The 18,577-nt window shown below is 45.9% G+C and overlaps 1 protein-coding gene across 1 annotated transcript; it reads left to right on the forward strand.

Annotated features, from left to right (window-relative positions):
- The first annotated feature begins 886 nt into the window (after positions 1-886).
- Positions 887-6,005, forward strand: ZIC3 (Zic family zinc finger 3). The gene is made up of 3 exons (XM_084813304.1): positions 887-2,104; positions 3,500-3,663; positions 4,867-6,005. Exons 1-3 carry the CDS (start codon positions 967-969, stop codon positions 5,050-5,052), a joined length of 1,488 nt encoding a protein of 495 aa, XP_084669430.1. The 5' UTR covers positions 887-966; the 3' UTR covers positions 5,053-6,005.
- Positions 6,006-18,577: the final 12,572 nt, after the last annotated feature.

Below are 18,577 nucleotides of genomic sequence, written 5' to 3' on the forward strand. Positions count from 1 at the left end.
GGCTGAGCAAGAATGATGCCCAAGTCATACGCCCCAAGACCATCTCCCCCTCCTCCGCCAGCCCCTCATCTCTGCCCCCTCGCTGCCCCCCAGTTGTATCTCCAGTAAACAAAACGTTTGGAGGTTGGCGGACACCCTTTAACCTTACCTGCGCCTCACTAAACCCAGCCCGGCCAATCAGAACGCGGGGCTTAAACGGAGCTGCCATATTCAATGTTAAACGCTGTCAATCACGCGGCCTCGGTCCAATGGGCAGGCCCGTTGAGGGTCAGGTGACGGCTAGGCAGGCGGCTCCCCATTGGCTTGCAGAGAAGCTGCCTCCCGGAGTTCGGCACTCTTTCTCTCTCTCTTTCGCTCTCGCTCTGCCTCCCTCCCCCTCTCTCTTTTTCTTTCTCCCCCCCACCCCTTCCATATGTGTTAGAAAGGGAGGAGCGCCTGACTTTGGCCAGTGCAAGGACGTCGTTCAGTTGGAGTGGAGGGAGCCCTCCTGGAAAGCAGGGGTGGAAAGAGGCAGCGGGGATCCCCCGTGGGTTGCGTGGGCGCGCATCTTTGCCCCAGTGTGCAGGGCAGAGGGGGTGCCTCCATCCTTGGCCCTCTAGAGCGAGTGGGTGGGGTTTGGGGCTGTTGGGAGGGTGCCCCGCTGTTGTTGTAGGTTTCTCTCTCCCCCCTCCCCCCCGCGTTTTGGAGAGGTTTGGAGCGCGTGTGAATGCGGCATTTGGGAGGCTGGCGCGCGAGCCCTCCTGCCGCCCTCTCCATTGTGTGGGGCTGATCTAGGAGTGGTGGGGGGGAGAGAGAGCGGAGAGAAGGGAAGGGACAAAACAACAACAACCCCGGCTTAAAGCCGCTGCGGCTGTTGTTTGGAGGGGGGGGGGCGGGAAGGGAAGAAGACGCAGGAGACGATCGCCGTCGCGGGGCGGCCGCTGCCTCGACCTCTCGGCCCTCCTCTTCCTCCTCCGAAGGCGGGCTATGGCCATGTTGTTAGACGGCGGGCCTCAGTTCCCCGCGCTGGGAGTCGGGGGCTTCGGAGCGCCTCGCCACCACCCCCACGACGTGGCGAACCGCGACGCCGCGGCCGCCGCCATGGGGCTCAACCACCCGTTCGGCGACTCGTCCTTTAAGCTCAGCCCGGCCGCCCACGACCTGGCGTCGGGGCAGGGCTCGGCTTTCACGCCGCAGGCGCCTGGCTACCCCCACCCTCACCACCACCACCACCACCCCCCGCACCACGCCGGCCAGGTGCCTTCTCCGTACGCGGCCGCGGCCGCCGCGTTCAACTCCACGCGGGACTTCCTTTTCCGCAACCGCGGCGGCTCAGCCCTGGGAGACTCGCCCGCCCCGGGAGGGGGCTCGGCCGCCGCCGCCGCCCAGCACGGCCTCTTCGGCGGCAGCGCGCCCGCCGGGCTCCACGCGCCGCCGCCGCCGCCGGGCATCGCGGAGAGCCCCGGCGGCTACCTGCTTTTCCCGGGCTTGCACGAGCAGAATCCCAGCCACGCTTCGCCGACGGCGGCCCACGCGGACAGCGGGCAGATGCATCTGGGCTTGCGGGGGGACCTGTTCGGCCGGCCGGAGACTTACCGCGGCGTCTCCAGCCCCCGGGCGGACCCTTACGGGGCTCCGGCCCAGTTCCACAACTACAGCCCCATGAATGTGAATATGGGCGGCATGAACGTGGCGGCGGCGGCGGCGGCCGCGGCGCACCACCACCACCACCACCATCACCACCACCACGGCGCCGGCGCCTTCTTCCGCTACATGCGGCAGCCCATCAAGCAGGAACTGTCCTGCAAATGGATCGACGAAGCGCCGCCGCCGCCGCCGCCGCCGCCGAGCCGCCCCAGAAAGAGCTGCGACCGGACTTTCAGCACCATGCACGAGCTGGTCACCCACGTCACCATGGAGCACGTCGGCGGCCCCGAGCAGAACAACCACATCTGCTTCTGGGAAGAGTGTCCCCGCGAGGGCAAGTCCTTCAAGGCGAAGTACAAGCTGGTCAACCACATCCGCGTCCACACGGGCGAGAAGCCTTTTCCCTGCCCCTTCCCGGGATGTGGGAAAATCTTCGCCCGGTCGGAGAACCTCAAAATCCACAAAAGGACGCACACAGGTAAGGCGCCGGACACACCCCTGGCCCGCCGCCGCCGCCTCCCGCCCCGGCCCCCGAGAAACCTGGACGGGAGCAACAAAATCCAGCCAGACTTTGATTATTCGTAACATAAAAAATGTTTTGGGTTTTGGATGGCCGTAAAAATAAATGGTGGGGGGGTGGAGAGAGACGGAGCGGACATACAAGGGGGTATTGGAGGTGGAGGGGTGGCTGTGTGACACTAGAGGATCAAAGGATCGGGCGTGGGGGGCGGAGCTGGGGAAAAGAACTGGAGTGGAAATAAACAGAAAGACATGAAAGCAATGAAGCGATTTGTGTTGTTGTTGTTTATCCCTTTTTAAAGTGAATCTTTCGGAGGACGCTTCGTTCACTTGTCAATTTCACGCGAGGAGAAGAAAAAAAGTACTCCTGTTTTGTTTTGAACTTCGTCTGAAGATGAGATTTTGGAGGAGTTTCCCCTCATCTTTTCCCTATGTTCTGCCTAGCCTCCCCCCCCCCCCGCCAACGCCCAGTTGCTTTCATACATCTCCCGCTCTTATTTCGTATCTTTAATATGACGGAAAACTAGGGAAGGGGGACGCACTGGAGGGAGGGGGTCTTTCCCCCCATTGCTTTTTTCAAGAGACTTAGGTCTGCATAGACATTCTGTTGAAGAAACCATACAAATGCTAATAGACTCTAATTTTCAGTTACTTCCGCTCTCTCTTTTAATGCTTTGATTGGCACATCTTCTAATTAAATCAGTGATACTTTTTGTCCCAAGTATTTTATATCGTTATTCTTTTTTAAAAAAATAAATGGTTCCGTGTTCAATTCAGTTCCTCCATGAAAAGAAACAAACATAAAAGAAAGCAATACATTTTCTTGTCTTCTTCAACACCTCCTTATAAAACCGTCTGGATCTCCACAATTTACCTTCAGAGGAGTTTCCTTCTCCACCTCCTCTGCTCCTGCTCAGTTTCTCCCTACCCAAATCACCCAAAGGTCTATTTCTACGCTCTCTTTCCCGTTAACAGACCCCTTAGAAGAACCGTTGCATTTGAACGGCGCAAATTAAAAGCTACGAAGGGGCATTTTGATTGATCTGTAAGGTAACAAACTCCATTGTTTGAGAATAAGTTATCCGTATGTCGCTCCCTGCTTGTTCCTTCTTCCTTTTAACATACTGCAGACACTTCTTCTGTTTCAAGAGATAGTTTAGGCAGAGAGAGGAGAAAGAAGGAGCCGTAAAGTTGCAAAGAGGGAAGAAAGTTTTTCTGTAAGCAGAAAGGGGGGGGGCAAAAAAGCGGGAAAGCCATCTGTCCTCTCTGCATGCAACAAACTAACCCTCTCCTTTGCAAAACGAGCATCCAGCAGTTGATTTTTTATTTTTTATAATGTATTTTTTATTTGCAGGAGAGAAGCCCTTTAAATGTGAATTTGAAGGCTGCGATCGGCGTTTTGCAAACAGCAGTGACAGAAAGAAACACATGCATGTCCACACATCAGACAAGCCATACATCTGTAAAGTCTGTGACAAGTCGTACACCCACCCCAGCTCCTTAAGGAAGCATATGAAGGTAATTAAGCAAGCCCTGCTTTCCCTTTAGACCTTCTGGAAGCCTTGCAAGATCTATCTATCATCATTTATCTATCTGTAGAGTGTGTGAGTGTGTGTGTGTGTGTGTGTGAGAGAGAGAGTTATATCTATTTATATAATTGTGTGTGTGTGTGAACACAAGTATACATATATGTGTGTGTGTGTGTGTGCGTGCGCGTGGGAATTATATACATGCATTTATTTATATAGTTACACGTCTGTGTAGGTATATATGTATATTTAATATTCTCTGTGTGTATATGTATAGAGAGAAAGTGTGTGTTAAATAATTATGTATGCATATATTTCTATGGTTATATGTGTGTACTTGTGCATGTAGATTTCACACATGAACATGTTTGCCTGTGTTTTATTTTTCTGAACTCATATTGTGTGTGTTAGTATGTGTAAGCTTCCAGTTTGATATAACTCAATACAGGAAACTAGATTTTTCCCTTGGTGAAACAGACCCTATTTCAGCTTTCAAGTAACTGTTCGCTTTGGAGAGATGGAAATTAAAAAAAGTTGCGTGCACACACATTTGGGGTGTGTGTGTTAAATTAAAAATGTTAATTTTCAGATGGCCTTGTTCCATCAGAAGCTGAAGGGCTTGGTTAGTAGTGTCCCCCTTGCTGAGTAGCATTTCATCATGTGTAACTATTTGCTAAACTTCTATCTTAGTTTGTGAATGAGTAAATTTTGCCTCCAGAGGACTGCTTAGAGGAGGCTTGTGGGAGATTGGGGTGCAATGGAGGCCCAATTCACACACGTACACACAGACAACTGCTGAAATATAAAATCCCTTACAGTTTACTTAGACCATAATCTAGCCCTGAAGGTGCTTAATGGAGAAGAGAGTGCTCTGATTTTGATCAGATGTGTGTTCATCTAATGTGTTACACTGTTTCTGTTTTTCAGAAGAGTGGCGGGGTGGGAAGAGAAGAGAGATCCTCCATAAATCCCCCCCGCCCCAGATTTAGTTTGAGGATCAATTTGGCAGCTTGGACACCTTTTCTATTTCTCCAATCATGCCTTAAAAATAAAAATAAAAATGCATATATTGATCTAGTCTTCACTTTAATCTTTCACTTCTCCTTCCGCGCAATGTCTGCTCACCAGCCAAAGACAAGGTGATAGCTCCTTTGCTCTTGGCCTTGCCTGATTGTGTCTGTCTTCTTTTCAGGTCCACGAAACCCAGGGGTCCGAGTCTTCCCCAGCAGCGAGTTCTGGCTACGAATCGTCCACTCCCCCAGCCATCGCTGCCGCCACAAGCAAAGACTCTGTGAAACCTCCCCCTCCCACCCTTCAGACTGCCAATCCTACTCACAACCCTGGACTGCCCCCCAACTTTAACGAGTGGTACGTCTGATGGGGGCAAATTCAACTCTCTGCAAGTAAACCCACCGGACTGGACCAAAAGGATTTCTGGTGACATTAAAGGACAGCAAACTTATCCCTGACCTGCCATTGGAGTTTACAGGACAAACATTGCAGGAGGAAAAAAAAAGGGGTGTGTGTGTGCGTGCGCGGGGTGTGTGTGTGTGTTGCTTTTTGGTTCCCCCCACCCAAGAGCTGGAGGCTGGACTTTATCATGTCTATTTTTCTCAGGATTAGCAATTTCTTCTTTTTCTGCATCAAGAGTTATTTCTTTTGAGGTTTTTTTTTTTTTAAATCCCTCTGATTCACTATCTTTTCTTTCCCAACATTCTTGCCTTTTGTAATTTGACTTTAGTGGATATGCTTTCTCCTCCTTGCTCCTTTAGTGGGATGCTCAAAAACAGAAAACTGACTCCCCCCCTTGGCCTTAGTTGTGATTAAAAATAAGAGAAAAAAAAACCCCACAGTCTTAAAACTTGCCAAAGTCCTGCATTGTCTTGAAGTCTCGTGTCTGTCTGTGTCTGTCTGACTGTCTCTCATTCTCTGCCATTCTCCTCTTTTTCTCACTCTCTAATAACATTATACTTGTGAATGTATTTCATCTGATTGGGGAACAGGGAGGGGGTGTCTTTCAGTATATTTTTAAGGATGAGGGGGATGTGATATTAATTTTACCCAGCTCCTGGCAATTTAGTATAAACAGTTGCCTTTTTGTAATAACTTGTTTTGTATGTAAATACATATCCACGATGCCATATTTATCATTTGTAATTTAATTATTGAGACAAGTGCCGGGAACTGAACAATATTTATGAAAAACCCACAAAAAGAAGTAATTTTGTTTTCTAACAAAAAAAAAAACAAAAAACCCAGACAAACTCTGTACAGCTTTTGGTTATATAACTGCTTTAGCATTAAAAGTTTATTGTTTTGGAAAGAACACAGTAGAACCATTTCCTTTCCAAGACTTATCTGTTCCTTTTTCTTTTCATTATTATTTCTGCCTTAGTTTAGACAACTCAAACAGCTGCCAAAAAACAAACCCAAAAGGAACAAGGGCCTTAAGGTTTCTAAAATGACTTCCAATTTTTCCCTGTGCTGATCCCCCCCCCCACTCCAGTGTAAGGGTTTATGGTGTTTACTTCTTCCATTGTGGGAAGGAACCATCTTCCTGTGTATATGGTCCATCCTTCCCCTCTTTAGATGGCTGCTTCTCCTCACTGCAAACATCTTCTGTTGGTTTCTGGATTCTGCTCCACTTCACAATTCAGTTAACAGCCTGGACATCATGAACTTCAAAAGAAAGGAGAGCTTCTTTAACCTGCCAAGACACATCTAAATGCACAAAGGTAAACCGAGTTAGTTTTTCTTGGGTGCTTGTGTGAAGGCCATCCTGTGCATGTGCGTGCATCTGTCTATGTAGTAGTACCTGTGAACAAACTTCCAAGAGTTCACTCCCAGATTAAATATCTATCTGATTTATGTATCTGGTCTTATCCTGCATCCTAAACAAGATTAATTGGCAGAGGAGTCTCCTTAATTCCAGCGGAACTTACTCCCAAGTAAGTAATGGTTTATGTGTGTTTTTTTCCAGTTTTTTTTCCTGTTTTCTAATAATTAACAGGGCAGTCCTATACATGTTCACTCAGAAATAAGTCCCGCTAAGTTCAAGAAAGTGGGTATAGGATTGCATCTTAAGTGTTGAATATACAATGTGTGTGTGTTTAAATTATTGCACATTAAGCCAATTGTTCTTTTATAGCATTGTAAACTATATGGATTAGAGAGATCTAAATTGTCTTGGAACTGTGTGCCTGTGCGTGTGTGTGCCTGGTTTGTGCAGGGTTGCTTCCACGTTGGTAGCTAAATTCTGTCTGTCTGACTCTATATATAGAAAGAGAGGGGTGTGGGGTGGGGAAGATGTGTGTGAGAAAAGTACAGGGCCTGTTTGCAGTATAATATTTATATTTATGTATTGCTAGAAAACGCATCATTTGATGAAATTGTCTTACTAGATAACCCTGGCAGTGTTGGGTTGGCAATTTTATTTTAAAAGCATGATAATCCCTGTTTAGTGAGCTCTGGGTTCTTTTCATACGGAGTCCTGACTTAGTAGAAGTACGTTATATACTGAAAAAGCAGAATAACATAAAGAGATGAATAAGCAGAGGGTTAGGAATATTTTTAAAGCAGCCTTTTGCCTGTCCCTTTTTCTAAATTATAATTAAATAAACTTTATTTACTCGGAAAATAACAACCCCCCCCCCCAGCTTTTAATAAAGCGTTTGGAAAGGAAATAGTTGGACATTTACGAAGATGTTTCGATTTTACCCGATTTGCTCTGTTTGAAATCAACTTGGGGCTCAGTTCTATGGCCATTGACCTGGGAGTAAGCCCTATTGAACGCAGTGGGGCTTACTACTGAGTAGACATGGATAGGATTATTCTAGTTTAATTAATCGGTTGGTCGCTCGAAAAGGAATCAGCCTTTTCCACATGATGTGCGGAGCCTCTCAACTTTTCTCCAAGTTTAAACTGAAAGCTCCTGCTTCTCTCCCAAGAGGTGAGGTCTATACACGAATTTACTTTACCGAATTAAGTCAGATTTACTTTACTGAATTAAGACCTAAAAACCCCAAACAAAACGTTCGCCCCTTTGTATAGCCAGATCCAATCGGAAAAAGTAATTTGAAGTGGTCTGACGGAGAAACTGGTTTCAAGGCTGTACGTGAGAAATGCGCGACCATGAGCCCAACGGCTCTTCGGCTACTACGCAAAACAGATTTACGCATCAGGGGTTCGGCGCCCTCCCTCCCTGAAATCTGGGGGCCCGCGAGAGTTACTTCGGATCAAAAGATCTGGCGCGTTCGAACACGCCGATTCCAATGGCATTTTGTTGGGGAACAAGGCCCGTTTGGAGTCTACTTGGGACCCGCTTCCAAGTGTGCCCGCTGACAGGGTGGAGATGGAGGTGATCAGGAAGGTGAGAAACGCGTGCACATTTGCTCCGGCTAGTTTTCCTTCTGCTCCAATGGAATTGGAAGTTCCAAACTTCCAGTTGGAAGCTCCAAACTTCCAATGGCGAAGTTTGCATCTCGGGGGTTAATAAAAAAAGTAAAAGTTTGGTTATAGGGTTTGGGGAGAGGAGGCTCCCCTCACCTCACGATTCCCAGAACCTCCGCAGAAGTGACGTTTGCCTTCTGCTTCTGAGATAAAGCTGGTTTTTGGATTATGATTATTTTGCAACTTCAGCGCCCTTGGTAGACTCAGCCGGGGTTTGAACTTGACCCTGGTCTGTGGCGTCCTTCGTCTCCCCAGCCGAGGCCGCTTCCTCAGTTCAAGTCCTCGGCCCCTTGGAAGGCCACTTAAATATACCTAGCCACTTAAAAAAAACAAGAAGAAAAAAGTAATGATGTCCATCGCAGACTTAATAAGCATGTTTACTCAGAAGTAAGGCTTCTTTGTGCTCGACTTTCTCCCAATGTGCTTTGGAGTTAGTATTTGCAATTCTGTCCCATGCTTACATAGGAGTAAGCTCGAGGGAGCTGGGGGTGGGGTGGAGAGATTTGCTTCTGGGCAAAAGCCTAGTTTACAGTGGAGGGTGGCCACGTGGAGCTCAGGGCGGTGAGATTCACTTCTGAGAATGACTTATGAGTAAATGCACTTAACTTGGGAGTAAATAACTCCAGGCAGGCATTTCTGAGAAAAGTTGCATAAGCTGGATCTGGAGAAGCCACAAGTTTGTCTGTTGGAAGTGGAGCATTTCTTACTATTTTTTTTTTAATTTATCTACCCCCTTCCCACTTGTTTCGTTTTTTAAAAAAATCCCACAGTACTTCTGTTGTTGTTGTTGTTGTGTTGTTGTTGTTGTTATTATTATTATTCTCCTGCATTTCTTTGCAACTAAACATTTCTTTTGCTATACACTGCAGGAAAAGAAAGGCATACCCCCAGGACAGTGGACTTGAAGTCACCATGTAGGATTAAGTAAAGAAACCAAAAAGTTACCACCTTTGCAGCTCAGGAAGAAACTTGGAAAGGGGGAAATCACAAATAGGTGAGGTACTTGGTCTGTTCTTAAAGATGCCCACCCAAGGGGTTGGTCTTAGCATATTCTTTCCAGAACTTTAAACTTGTTGGATTCCCTCCCTTCTCATCTCACACACAAAATATTCATTAGAGATCCTTGTTGTAACTTCCAAGAGAGCTGTTATCGTTGCTATTTAATTTTTAATGTAGAACTATTCTTCCATCAGCCCATGACAATTTCTGGGCACAAACCACCCCCATATCAATAATTCTTGATGTCAGTGAGAGGAACATATTAATGTGGTCCTAAAATATATATATTCTGGAGCAAGTGTGCATAGGATTTGCAACCCTTTTCTTGTGTGTAAAAACGATCAGTGGGACTTAAAATGGTATCACTTTGGTTGGAATAGATGTTATGAATAAGAAACCACTGCTTGGTTGGTTGTTGTTGTTGTTGTTGTTGCTAGTAGTTTCCCCACTACAGTATTGTTCCCTGTTATTAGCATATTTTAGTATCAATAATGATAAAGATGGTCTATTAGTTTGGCATACATGACTTCCAGGACAACGTTCTGCATTTTAGTGGGGGAAGGAAGCTTGTTTATACATTTTATCCCATTTTTCCCATTTCCTCCCCCCGCCCGCCCGCCTGCCCTCAAGTGTTTGCCCAAAGGCCAGCCATCTGCACCAAGAAACAGATACTTGAGTTTGTCTGGTTGCTTTGTATTGCAAATGAGAAAGGTGCAGTTTAGATAGATGGTGCAATTTGCAAAGCACAGACAAGGGTTGATAGTTTGGTAGGTGTGACCTTTCCTTGTGGATCCCCTAGTCTGTTCTTGATTTGGGGGGAAGGGGATGAGATTGTGCTCAGAAAGCAGAGATGGTGGTGGAAATGAGAGGTGGGTGAGAAGGGATTTGCTTTTCACCCTAGCGATCAGATTCCTTTTGAATTATTTGGTGATACTATTAAAAGGTGGCCAGGTTTGTTTGTTTCAAGAAAATGTCTGTTAGTTTGTATGTGTGTGAGAGGGCATTCTTTCAAATGTTGGTGGATGTGGAAAATATTTCTGTGTGTCTCTTTCTGAAGCTTCTCCGTAAGGCTTAGTCTACAGTTCTATATACAAGTCCCATTGAACTTAATGCGGCTTACCTCTGAGTAGACATGTATCGGCTTGCATGACACAAGGCCTGTTCTTTGGTATGTTCAAGGTGAACAGGGTAAAACCCTGTGCATGTTTAGCAGTGTGATCAATGGAGCTTGCTCCCCGGTAACTCTGTGTAAGATTGCAACTTAAATTGCTCACTCCACCAAAAAAAGAAACAAAAAAGAAACAGAAAAACACACAGTGCACTGAGAGGGTGGGGTATATAATGGTGACCTTACATTTTTAAACGTCTTGCAACTAAATCAATATTAATGCAGGTCAGGAACTGTTTTTCATATTTTTAAAAGCAAAAGATGGTGTCTTTTTGGCATGCACATCTAGTATATGTTTGCATCTTTGTTATTGTGATGGTGTATTAAGATCAATACTAAGCTTATTTCTTTGTATAAAGGGATAATAGTTCATTGGATAAAACCAGTAGACTGGCCAGAAATTCAGGTGTTCCTTAGCAAGAACCACATGTGGTCTGAAATGCAGGAGGCACTGCATTCCCCTCCCTCATTGGTGCTTCTGGGGTGTGTGTGTGTTTATAATTCAGCCTTCCCAAACATGGTGCCTTCTGATGTTTTGGATTACAACTCCCATCAACTCTTGCCAGTATGGCCAATGGTCAGGAGTTGTAGTCCAAAACATCAGGTTGGCAAAGGCTGGTATAAGTGATCTCACTTACACATACATATATACATACCAGAAGCACTAAATAATAACAACAACAACAACCTGTGCTTGAGGTCTTGTCTGTCTGTAGCCTTATCATAACCATGTTTGCTCACAAGTAGGGATGTGAAGGCCCAGGAAAAAACTGGAAAAAAATGAGGGTATTTTTTTTAAACATGCCCGCTAGGGATTGTTTTAAAACTTGGGGGAATATTTTCCTGATTTTTTCCTGGGTTCCTCCTGCAGTTTTCTCATTTCCCCCCAGGTCTTCACATCTCTACTCAGGAGTAAGTCCTGCTGAGTTAAATGGGGCTTTTATTCTCTGCCTGATAAATCCATGTAAGATTGCAGCCTAATGGCTCAGGCCTATTCACATTTACTCAGATGTAGGCTCCATTTTGATTCCATACTTGGAAGTAAGTCTGTTCTTTTGACACTTAAGGTGGAAGTAAATTCCATCAAAACAAGTGGGACTTGTTTCCAAGTAAGCACAGTCCAAAAATGGGCACATATTTGCATAGAATTGTGGTTTTGGGATGTGGTTGAGCTCATACTTAACTTGGAAGCAAGCCCAGTTGAAATGAATGGGATATACCGCTGGATAGATAGGCTGTTAGTCTGACACAGCCTGATCCTATGCACATTTACTCATGAGGATGCCCCAATCAGTTCCATGGATGGGACATATGCCCAAATAAGTGGGTTGAGGACCTCAGGCTTAAATTTCACCACAAACAGGAGATTAATTCTACCTCTCTCATCCCTCCTTTTCAAATAGGGTCACCAACTGACCAGTGGAGGGAAACCCCCCCCAACACTCTGCTTTTGTGCCTTTGTTAGCAACTTTATGCACAGAAACCAGCAGATAAGGGTTTTTTTCAACACATGGCGAGAAACGTGATCCTCCCTTAATGTCTATCCCTCAAGCTGCTGTGAAGGGCATAGCTATAGAGGCTGGCTGAAAATCTGGCAATCCTCTTGCTGCCCTGTTCCATCTGTGGCTGCCTGGATTGGCTTGTATTTTCGTTCCTCTACAGAGCCGCTTTTAGGACTTGGCTAAGACAGCTTATTTATAGACAGACAGGGCTTAAAAAAATGACCAGCACCCAATATAACTCACCCCTCTCCCTCATGCAACAGGAAAGCACCATAGCAGGACATGCATGTGACAGTAGCAGTTGGAGTGCTGATTCCCCCAGGCTCCCTTCTAATAGATTTTTGAAAAGAACTGCAGCTTTGGGCTCTTTTGCCCTACTTAGGTCATGGATGATCAAAAATATAGCATTGGTTTTGAGAGTATGTTGATGTTGTTGATGTTGTTGTTAAATGCAGCAAACATTTAGCCCCAACAGGGATTTGAACCCTCCAAGTTGGCGAGTGCATCATCAGGAGAGAAGAATAGGGGAGGGAAGGCTCTGGGATCTGTCCCCTTTAAAAGCTATTTTCAAAGGTGCCCTGTTTGGTTGTTTTGCCTGCTTCTGGGTCAGCCAAAGAGCACGATGCTGCTTACCCTGGAGAGAGATTGCTGGGGGTTTTGCAAAGTCTCGAGCCAAATGGCCGAGGGTTTTTGGGATGCCCTGTGGAGTGCTGAGAGGGAAGCCCGTTGGAGTCGCTCTGCTTGGCCTCTGAAGCAGCTGCTTTCTCCCCCTGGCAGGGAGCCAGGAGAAAACAGCAGGAGCCAGACCCATCAGCGACACTGTGGGAAGCAGGTTGACTGATGTGAGACCTTCTGGATGCCTTTTGAGGAACTCTAGGCAGGAGTTTTAAATAATTTGAGGCAGAAATCAGGATTCCATCTAGAATCTGGAAAATCCTAGGGAGGGTAGGAGAGAGAGTGTGGCTGCAATTCAAGACAGAGTTAGTAAGTCTCTATAAAACTATTTGATTGCAGTAGGCTTAAGTGTGCCTTACTCTCTGTTGGAATGTGGCTGCTACCCTGGAGCATGTGCAGAGTGCTTTAAGGATTCGGTGCTGTCATGTGGTTGGAATGAATGGCTTCCATTTTCTATGGCAAAGCTATATCTGGCAAAATTTTCTCTTCTCTGCAAGTCGGGTATGGGAGCCCTGGTCTGAGTCAGGGCCTAGTAACTATATCTGATGGGGGAGAGGGTTAGGCTTCTCATTTTAAAGGGCCAGCCCTTATTCCAGAATGCAGTGTGCAAAATGAAGGCTCTCCTTTAGTCCTCCCCTCTGTTGATGGATCCATCGATCATGATGATGTGTATCAGACACAACAGGTGCAACACAACCTCTTGTTTTTAATATTTTGATCTGGTAATGCTCCAGAGACTGGTGTGTCTCATCCATCTGGATGAGTAAGCAGAAATGGAGAGGGAAAGAGCACCATGGACTAATGATGAAAAATGGGGAGACAGGCTCCGGTGCTTGAGAAAACCAAATGTATTGTGCTCTATGTGTTTCGGAATATTTCCTTCTTTAGGATCTGTTAAAAGCCACTTTGTCTCTTGTTCTGAAATATACCAATATTCTTTCCTCTAGATACTTGCACACACTACTCTTGAAGACTGTTGATCTCTGGTGAGAGCAATACACCAGTCTTCTTTCCTCTGGGTACTTGCACATGCTACTCTTGAAGCCTATTGCTCTCTGGTGAGAGCAATAACCAATATTCTTTCCTCTGGGTACTTGCACATGCTACTTTTGAAGCCTATTGCTCTCACCAGAGATCAATAGGCTTCAAGAGTAGTGTGTGCAAGTATCCAGAGGAAAGAAGACTGGTGTATTTCAGAACAAGAGACAAAACTGCTTTTAACAGCTCCTGAAGAAGGAAATATTCTGAAATGCGTAGAGCACAATAAATTTGGTTTAATCCAGCCCCGGAGCCTGTCTCCCCTTCTTCGTTGTGTCTCATCCATCTACCAGCAGGATCATGGGCATTGCTTTTCTCTGTTTCAAGGTTCCACGCCATGGCAATCCATGTGTGGATACTGGAACTCCATGGGCAGGGCCAGTATTGTGGGTCAGTCTCCAACCAATCCTTGCCTGCTTTGGTCAGAAGACGTTGACCAAGCAGGAAGCACCGGTGCCATTGGCTCCACCCACATAGTTCCGGCATTCACACGCATGCTGCAGTGGTGGGAGGTCTTAATACAAGAAAGTAGCTACAGGCATGTGAGAAGGGGGCTTGCATTTCAGGGAGTGTAGAGAGGCATCCATTTAGGAGTTCTTGCTGGGGTGCCTATTCTATGGGGATCCTTGGGGCTGTGAGTGTTTTTGCATGAAATGGTCATAGGCTATGGGGTTGCGGTGTCTATTCTAATGGAAAGGTCCATATCTCCAATTTTGGGGTGGTGGTGGTGGTGGTGGTGCAGGGTGGAGATGAGAACTGACCAAAACTTATGGAGTTGGAGCTGCTCAAAACTTTTTGGAACTGGACCGCCTGTTCTAGACAATCTACAGTGGTTCTATCTATGAGCATGCTCTTTTGTGGAACAGGGGCTATAGCTGTGTGTGGCCTTATGGAATAGTAGCTGTTCCTAACAGAGATTTCAAGCATTTTCTCTTCTGTTCTTTGAAGCTTGCGGCATGTGCTTTCTGGGTCAATATGAGGCTGCTATTTGTTGGAAGAAAGTGTATGTGGAATTGCTAGGCTTTGGGGGTCATGGGTTCTATTGCATGCCTGCTCCATAGAACATTATGGTGTGTGTGTGTGTGTGTGAGTGAGAGAGAGAGAGAGAGAGAGAGATGCTGCTGGGAGATCTAGAACATAAGAACTACCTTGCTGAATCAGACCAAATGTCCTTCTTGACCACATCCTGCCTCCCCCAATGGCTAGTCAGATATTTTGGGAAGTTTCCAAGCAGGGAAACATGAGTTTTGTTAAATCTGTTCCGTCTGTGTTTCATGGATTGTCAGGCGGCTTTTCTTCTGTCATCCACTCATTATAGGATCAATTTTTTTAACCAGAATTTTGTTCTACTTGTGTAAGTGCACATTACTTAATCCACATTTGTGCTAATGCACATTTGCAGATTGCATGGACTTGCAGACTGTTTTTTCACTTTTCGGGAGGATTTGTGCTAATTTGCATTAGCGTAAATACGCGTTAGCACTAATGTGAAGTAGTGCAAATCCCCCCCGCCAGTGAAAAACCAGTCTGCAAGTCCACGAAATCCACAAGTATGCACTAATACAAATGTGTATTAAGTCTGTGGAATCTGGGTGACTTGGAAAAATCTGATCCGCTGCGTAATTGGCAGGTCAGATTCATAAAGATCTGAACTCACCTGAAACCATAGCGGATTTCTCTGACATCCAAGCAGGGCATATAAAAATGATATCATCCTCTGATGTCATTCAACCCCAGAGGTGGGAAGTGAGGAAAACTACCTCTAAACCTGGAGGTTCTTTATGGCTAATTACTTTCATTAGACTTATCTTTCATTTATTTATACAATCCTTGTTAAAAACAAGCTACTTAAGGCAGTGTCACTCACCACTGTTGCTTATTTTGGGCTGAGTCAGTCTCTCTCTCTCTCTGTGTGTGTGTGTGTGTGTGTGTGTGTGTGTGTGTGCATGTGCGCAAGAGACATTCAGGCCCTTCTGAACTCCCCAGGCAGAGGATGTCACCTTGTGGGGTGCTGGTGTGTCCCTTTTGTGTGGTGTTTTATGCTGTTAGTCTGCTCTGTCAAGCTGCATAGGTGATGTGTGTGTGATGGGGTGTGTGTGTGTTAATGAAATGCACAAGCATGATTCTCAAACCTGCTCCAGTTTTAGACAAATATTTGTTTATAATTGTATGCATTTATTACACCTTTAGACTGCCCAATAACTGAATTTCTCACTGATCCCCTGTAACATTTTAAAAACATCGCTGAAGGGGGCTGCTGACTTCTGTAATTCGAGCACAGATGCCAGGGTTTGATTCTGGAGCTTGGCCTATCAGGCTTCTGTGGGTGCTTAAGCCTTGGGGTCCTCTTCAGGCACAGAAAAAGAATAGGAAAGGACTGCGGCAGAGCCCCTGTTTTGCATGTAGACGGTCCCGGGTTCCATCCCTGGAATCTCTGGGTAGAGCTAGAAAAGAATCCTGCCCGAAACCTTGGAGAGCCATTGCTGCCAGTCAGTGTTAACAGCACTGGATCAAGGTTCTGACTCAGGGTAAGACAGGTTCCTGTGTTCCTAGGAAGGTTCAGCATTCACCCTTATGATTGGTCAGTATGAATCCTCCAGATTGGCCAGTTGTACAATAAATACCGGTTTCTTGGCCTTCCACTCTTGCCTTTTCAACAGAGCAGGAAGGCCTCTTCCTTGCCAGACTTCAACCTCCCTACTTTCAGCAACAGAGTGCAGGGACCCTTCCTCCATCCCAGCTCTTGTCTGGATTCGGCCATAGCTACCTATTGGCTTGGCCTGGCCTTGATTGTGTGTTTCCCTCGGTGGTGCAGCATAGTGATTTTAGACTCTGGACTTCACAGTTTTATGGGAGGCCTCCTTTAGGTAGCCATGTGTATTACTTTAGTTGTGAGGCACTGTGAAGGTTTGAGGCCTACAAAGGCAAGGTAAAAAGGTCAGGCCTAGAAGCCTGGGGTTGTTGTTGTTGTTGTTGGAAGGGGGTATCCTTGAGGAGTAGTTTTATTTTCCTAAGTTAATTTTCATTTCTTCAGGTTTCTAACAGTGCTTTTCGGTTTGGGGAAGGAGGAGTTACAGAGAGAGAGAGAGAGAGAGAGAGAGAGCTAGTAAGACCAGAGTCAGGAAGATCAGAGCATGAAGAAGGAGCAGGAAGAAGCAGCCTGGAGAAGTCTAAATGCAGCTAGAATAGAGGAACTTGTGTTCTTGCAGCTTTTATTTTCTCATAATGCCTTTTGTATCAGCCAGCTGTATTGAGAAAATACCTTTAGTTGTAATTTGGTTGTTTTAATTTGCTAGTAAACTGTTGTGTTAAACTCCAGGTGTCTGAAGTGCCAATCACTCCACATCTACTGCTTAAACTCCATGTTATTGGGAAGTGGAAGTTTAAAAGAAGGAATGTGGGACTCTTACGAAGGCAAGAGATCCTTAAGGAGTTCTCAGGGGGTCCAGGTCATAAGGGGAACCCTGACAAGCACTCAGCTAATATTTCTTTTCTCCCATACCCCACTGCCATTCTGTGCTTTTCAACTCCTTCTACATCCCGTATGTGTTTGATGAACAACAACACACTGTTTGCCAACCCTGATTATTTTTTTAAACCCAAAACTCAGAGCAAGTGTGGTTTTGTATTTTAGATGTACTTAAATTAAAACACCATCATAACTACAGGAATAAAATTGAGTTTGCTTCTGCTGCCCTCACCACCTGCTGCTCTCTGGGTGGTTATTTAGCCCCCCTCCCAGAATCTGGGAGCCCTGGATTTTTGCCCCAAGGTCCTGCCCTGATTGTGCCACCAGTTTCCCTGTCAGTTCATTGTCATTAGTTCCTAGTTAGGCCTCATCTGGAGTACTGTGTCCAGGTCTGGGCACCACACTTGAAGAAGAATGCAGACAAGCTGGAGAGGGTTCAGAGGAGGGCAATGAAGATGATCAGGGGACTGGAAACAAGCCCTGTGAGGAGAGACTGAAAGAACTGGGCATGTTCAGCCTTGAGGAGAGAAGACTGAGGGGAGATAGGATAGCGCTCTTCAAGTACTTGAAGGGTTGTCCCAGACAGGAAGGCCAGGATCTCTTCTCCATCATCCCAGAGTGCAGGACACGGAACAGTGGGCTCAAGTGACAGGAAGCCAGATTCCAGCTGAACATCAGGAAAAACGTCCTGACAGTTAGAGCAAGACAACAATGGAACCAGTTACCTCGGGAGATGGTGGGCTCTCCCACACTGGAGGCATTCCAGATGAAGCTGGACAGCCATCTGTAAGGGATGGTTTGACTTAGATTCCTGCATTGAGCAGGGGTTTTGACTTGATGGTCTTATAGGCCCCTCCTAACCCTATTATTCTATGATTCTGTGACTCATGTTTTATAGACCCGATGGGCTATTCCTTCAGTGACCTTGAGTTGGGTGTCTGGCTATAAACCTGTAGTTCAGAATCCCACGTGGATATATTTTTGCACCTGGCATCCTGTGCAAGAGTGGTTTTAGCCTTCAGGAGTGACGGTGCATGGAGAGTTGTACCAAAGGAAAATAATAAAAAAGGGCAATGCTTTGAAAATGCCTGGTTCTGCTGCATTTCAAAACCACTGCTTTTCTTTTTTTAATAGTAAATTGGATTCAGAAGACGAGCCATATGGGATTCTTGCTTGTGACAGGTCACCTTTTTGTGAGGGAAAGGTCAGCTTTGACCTTATACTGACATTACTTGGGGATCCTGAGAGCTGCAGTAGCTAAGGATGTACTGATTGTATAAAATCCATTCCGTCTGTGTTTCATGGATTGTCAGGCACCTTTTGCTCCGTTGTTCGCTCATCAATGGAATTGATTTTTTTGCTTTTGAATTTGCACAAATGAGAATTCGCACAAATCTGCATGTGCAAAACTGCTCAAATTCCACCAAATCGCGCATTTTCACATTTTAGCCTATGGGGGAACTGTGCATTTTGGGCTTTTAATTTTTTTTTGTGTGTATTTTTCTATGACAACATTTGTGCAAAATTCCCAAAAGTTAGAGCAGTGGTCTGTAAGTCTGCGGAACCTGCCCAACAGGGCAAAAGCGGGTCCGCTGTGGATCCA

This window comes from Heloderma suspectum, chromosome 9 (assembly GCF_057233095.1).
Source record: "Heloderma suspectum isolate Gila_16-S chromosome 9, 16-S_ref, whole genome shotgun sequence".
Taxonomy (NCBI): Eukaryota; Metazoa; Chordata; class Lepidosauria; order Squamata; family Helodermatidae; genus Heloderma; species Heloderma suspectum.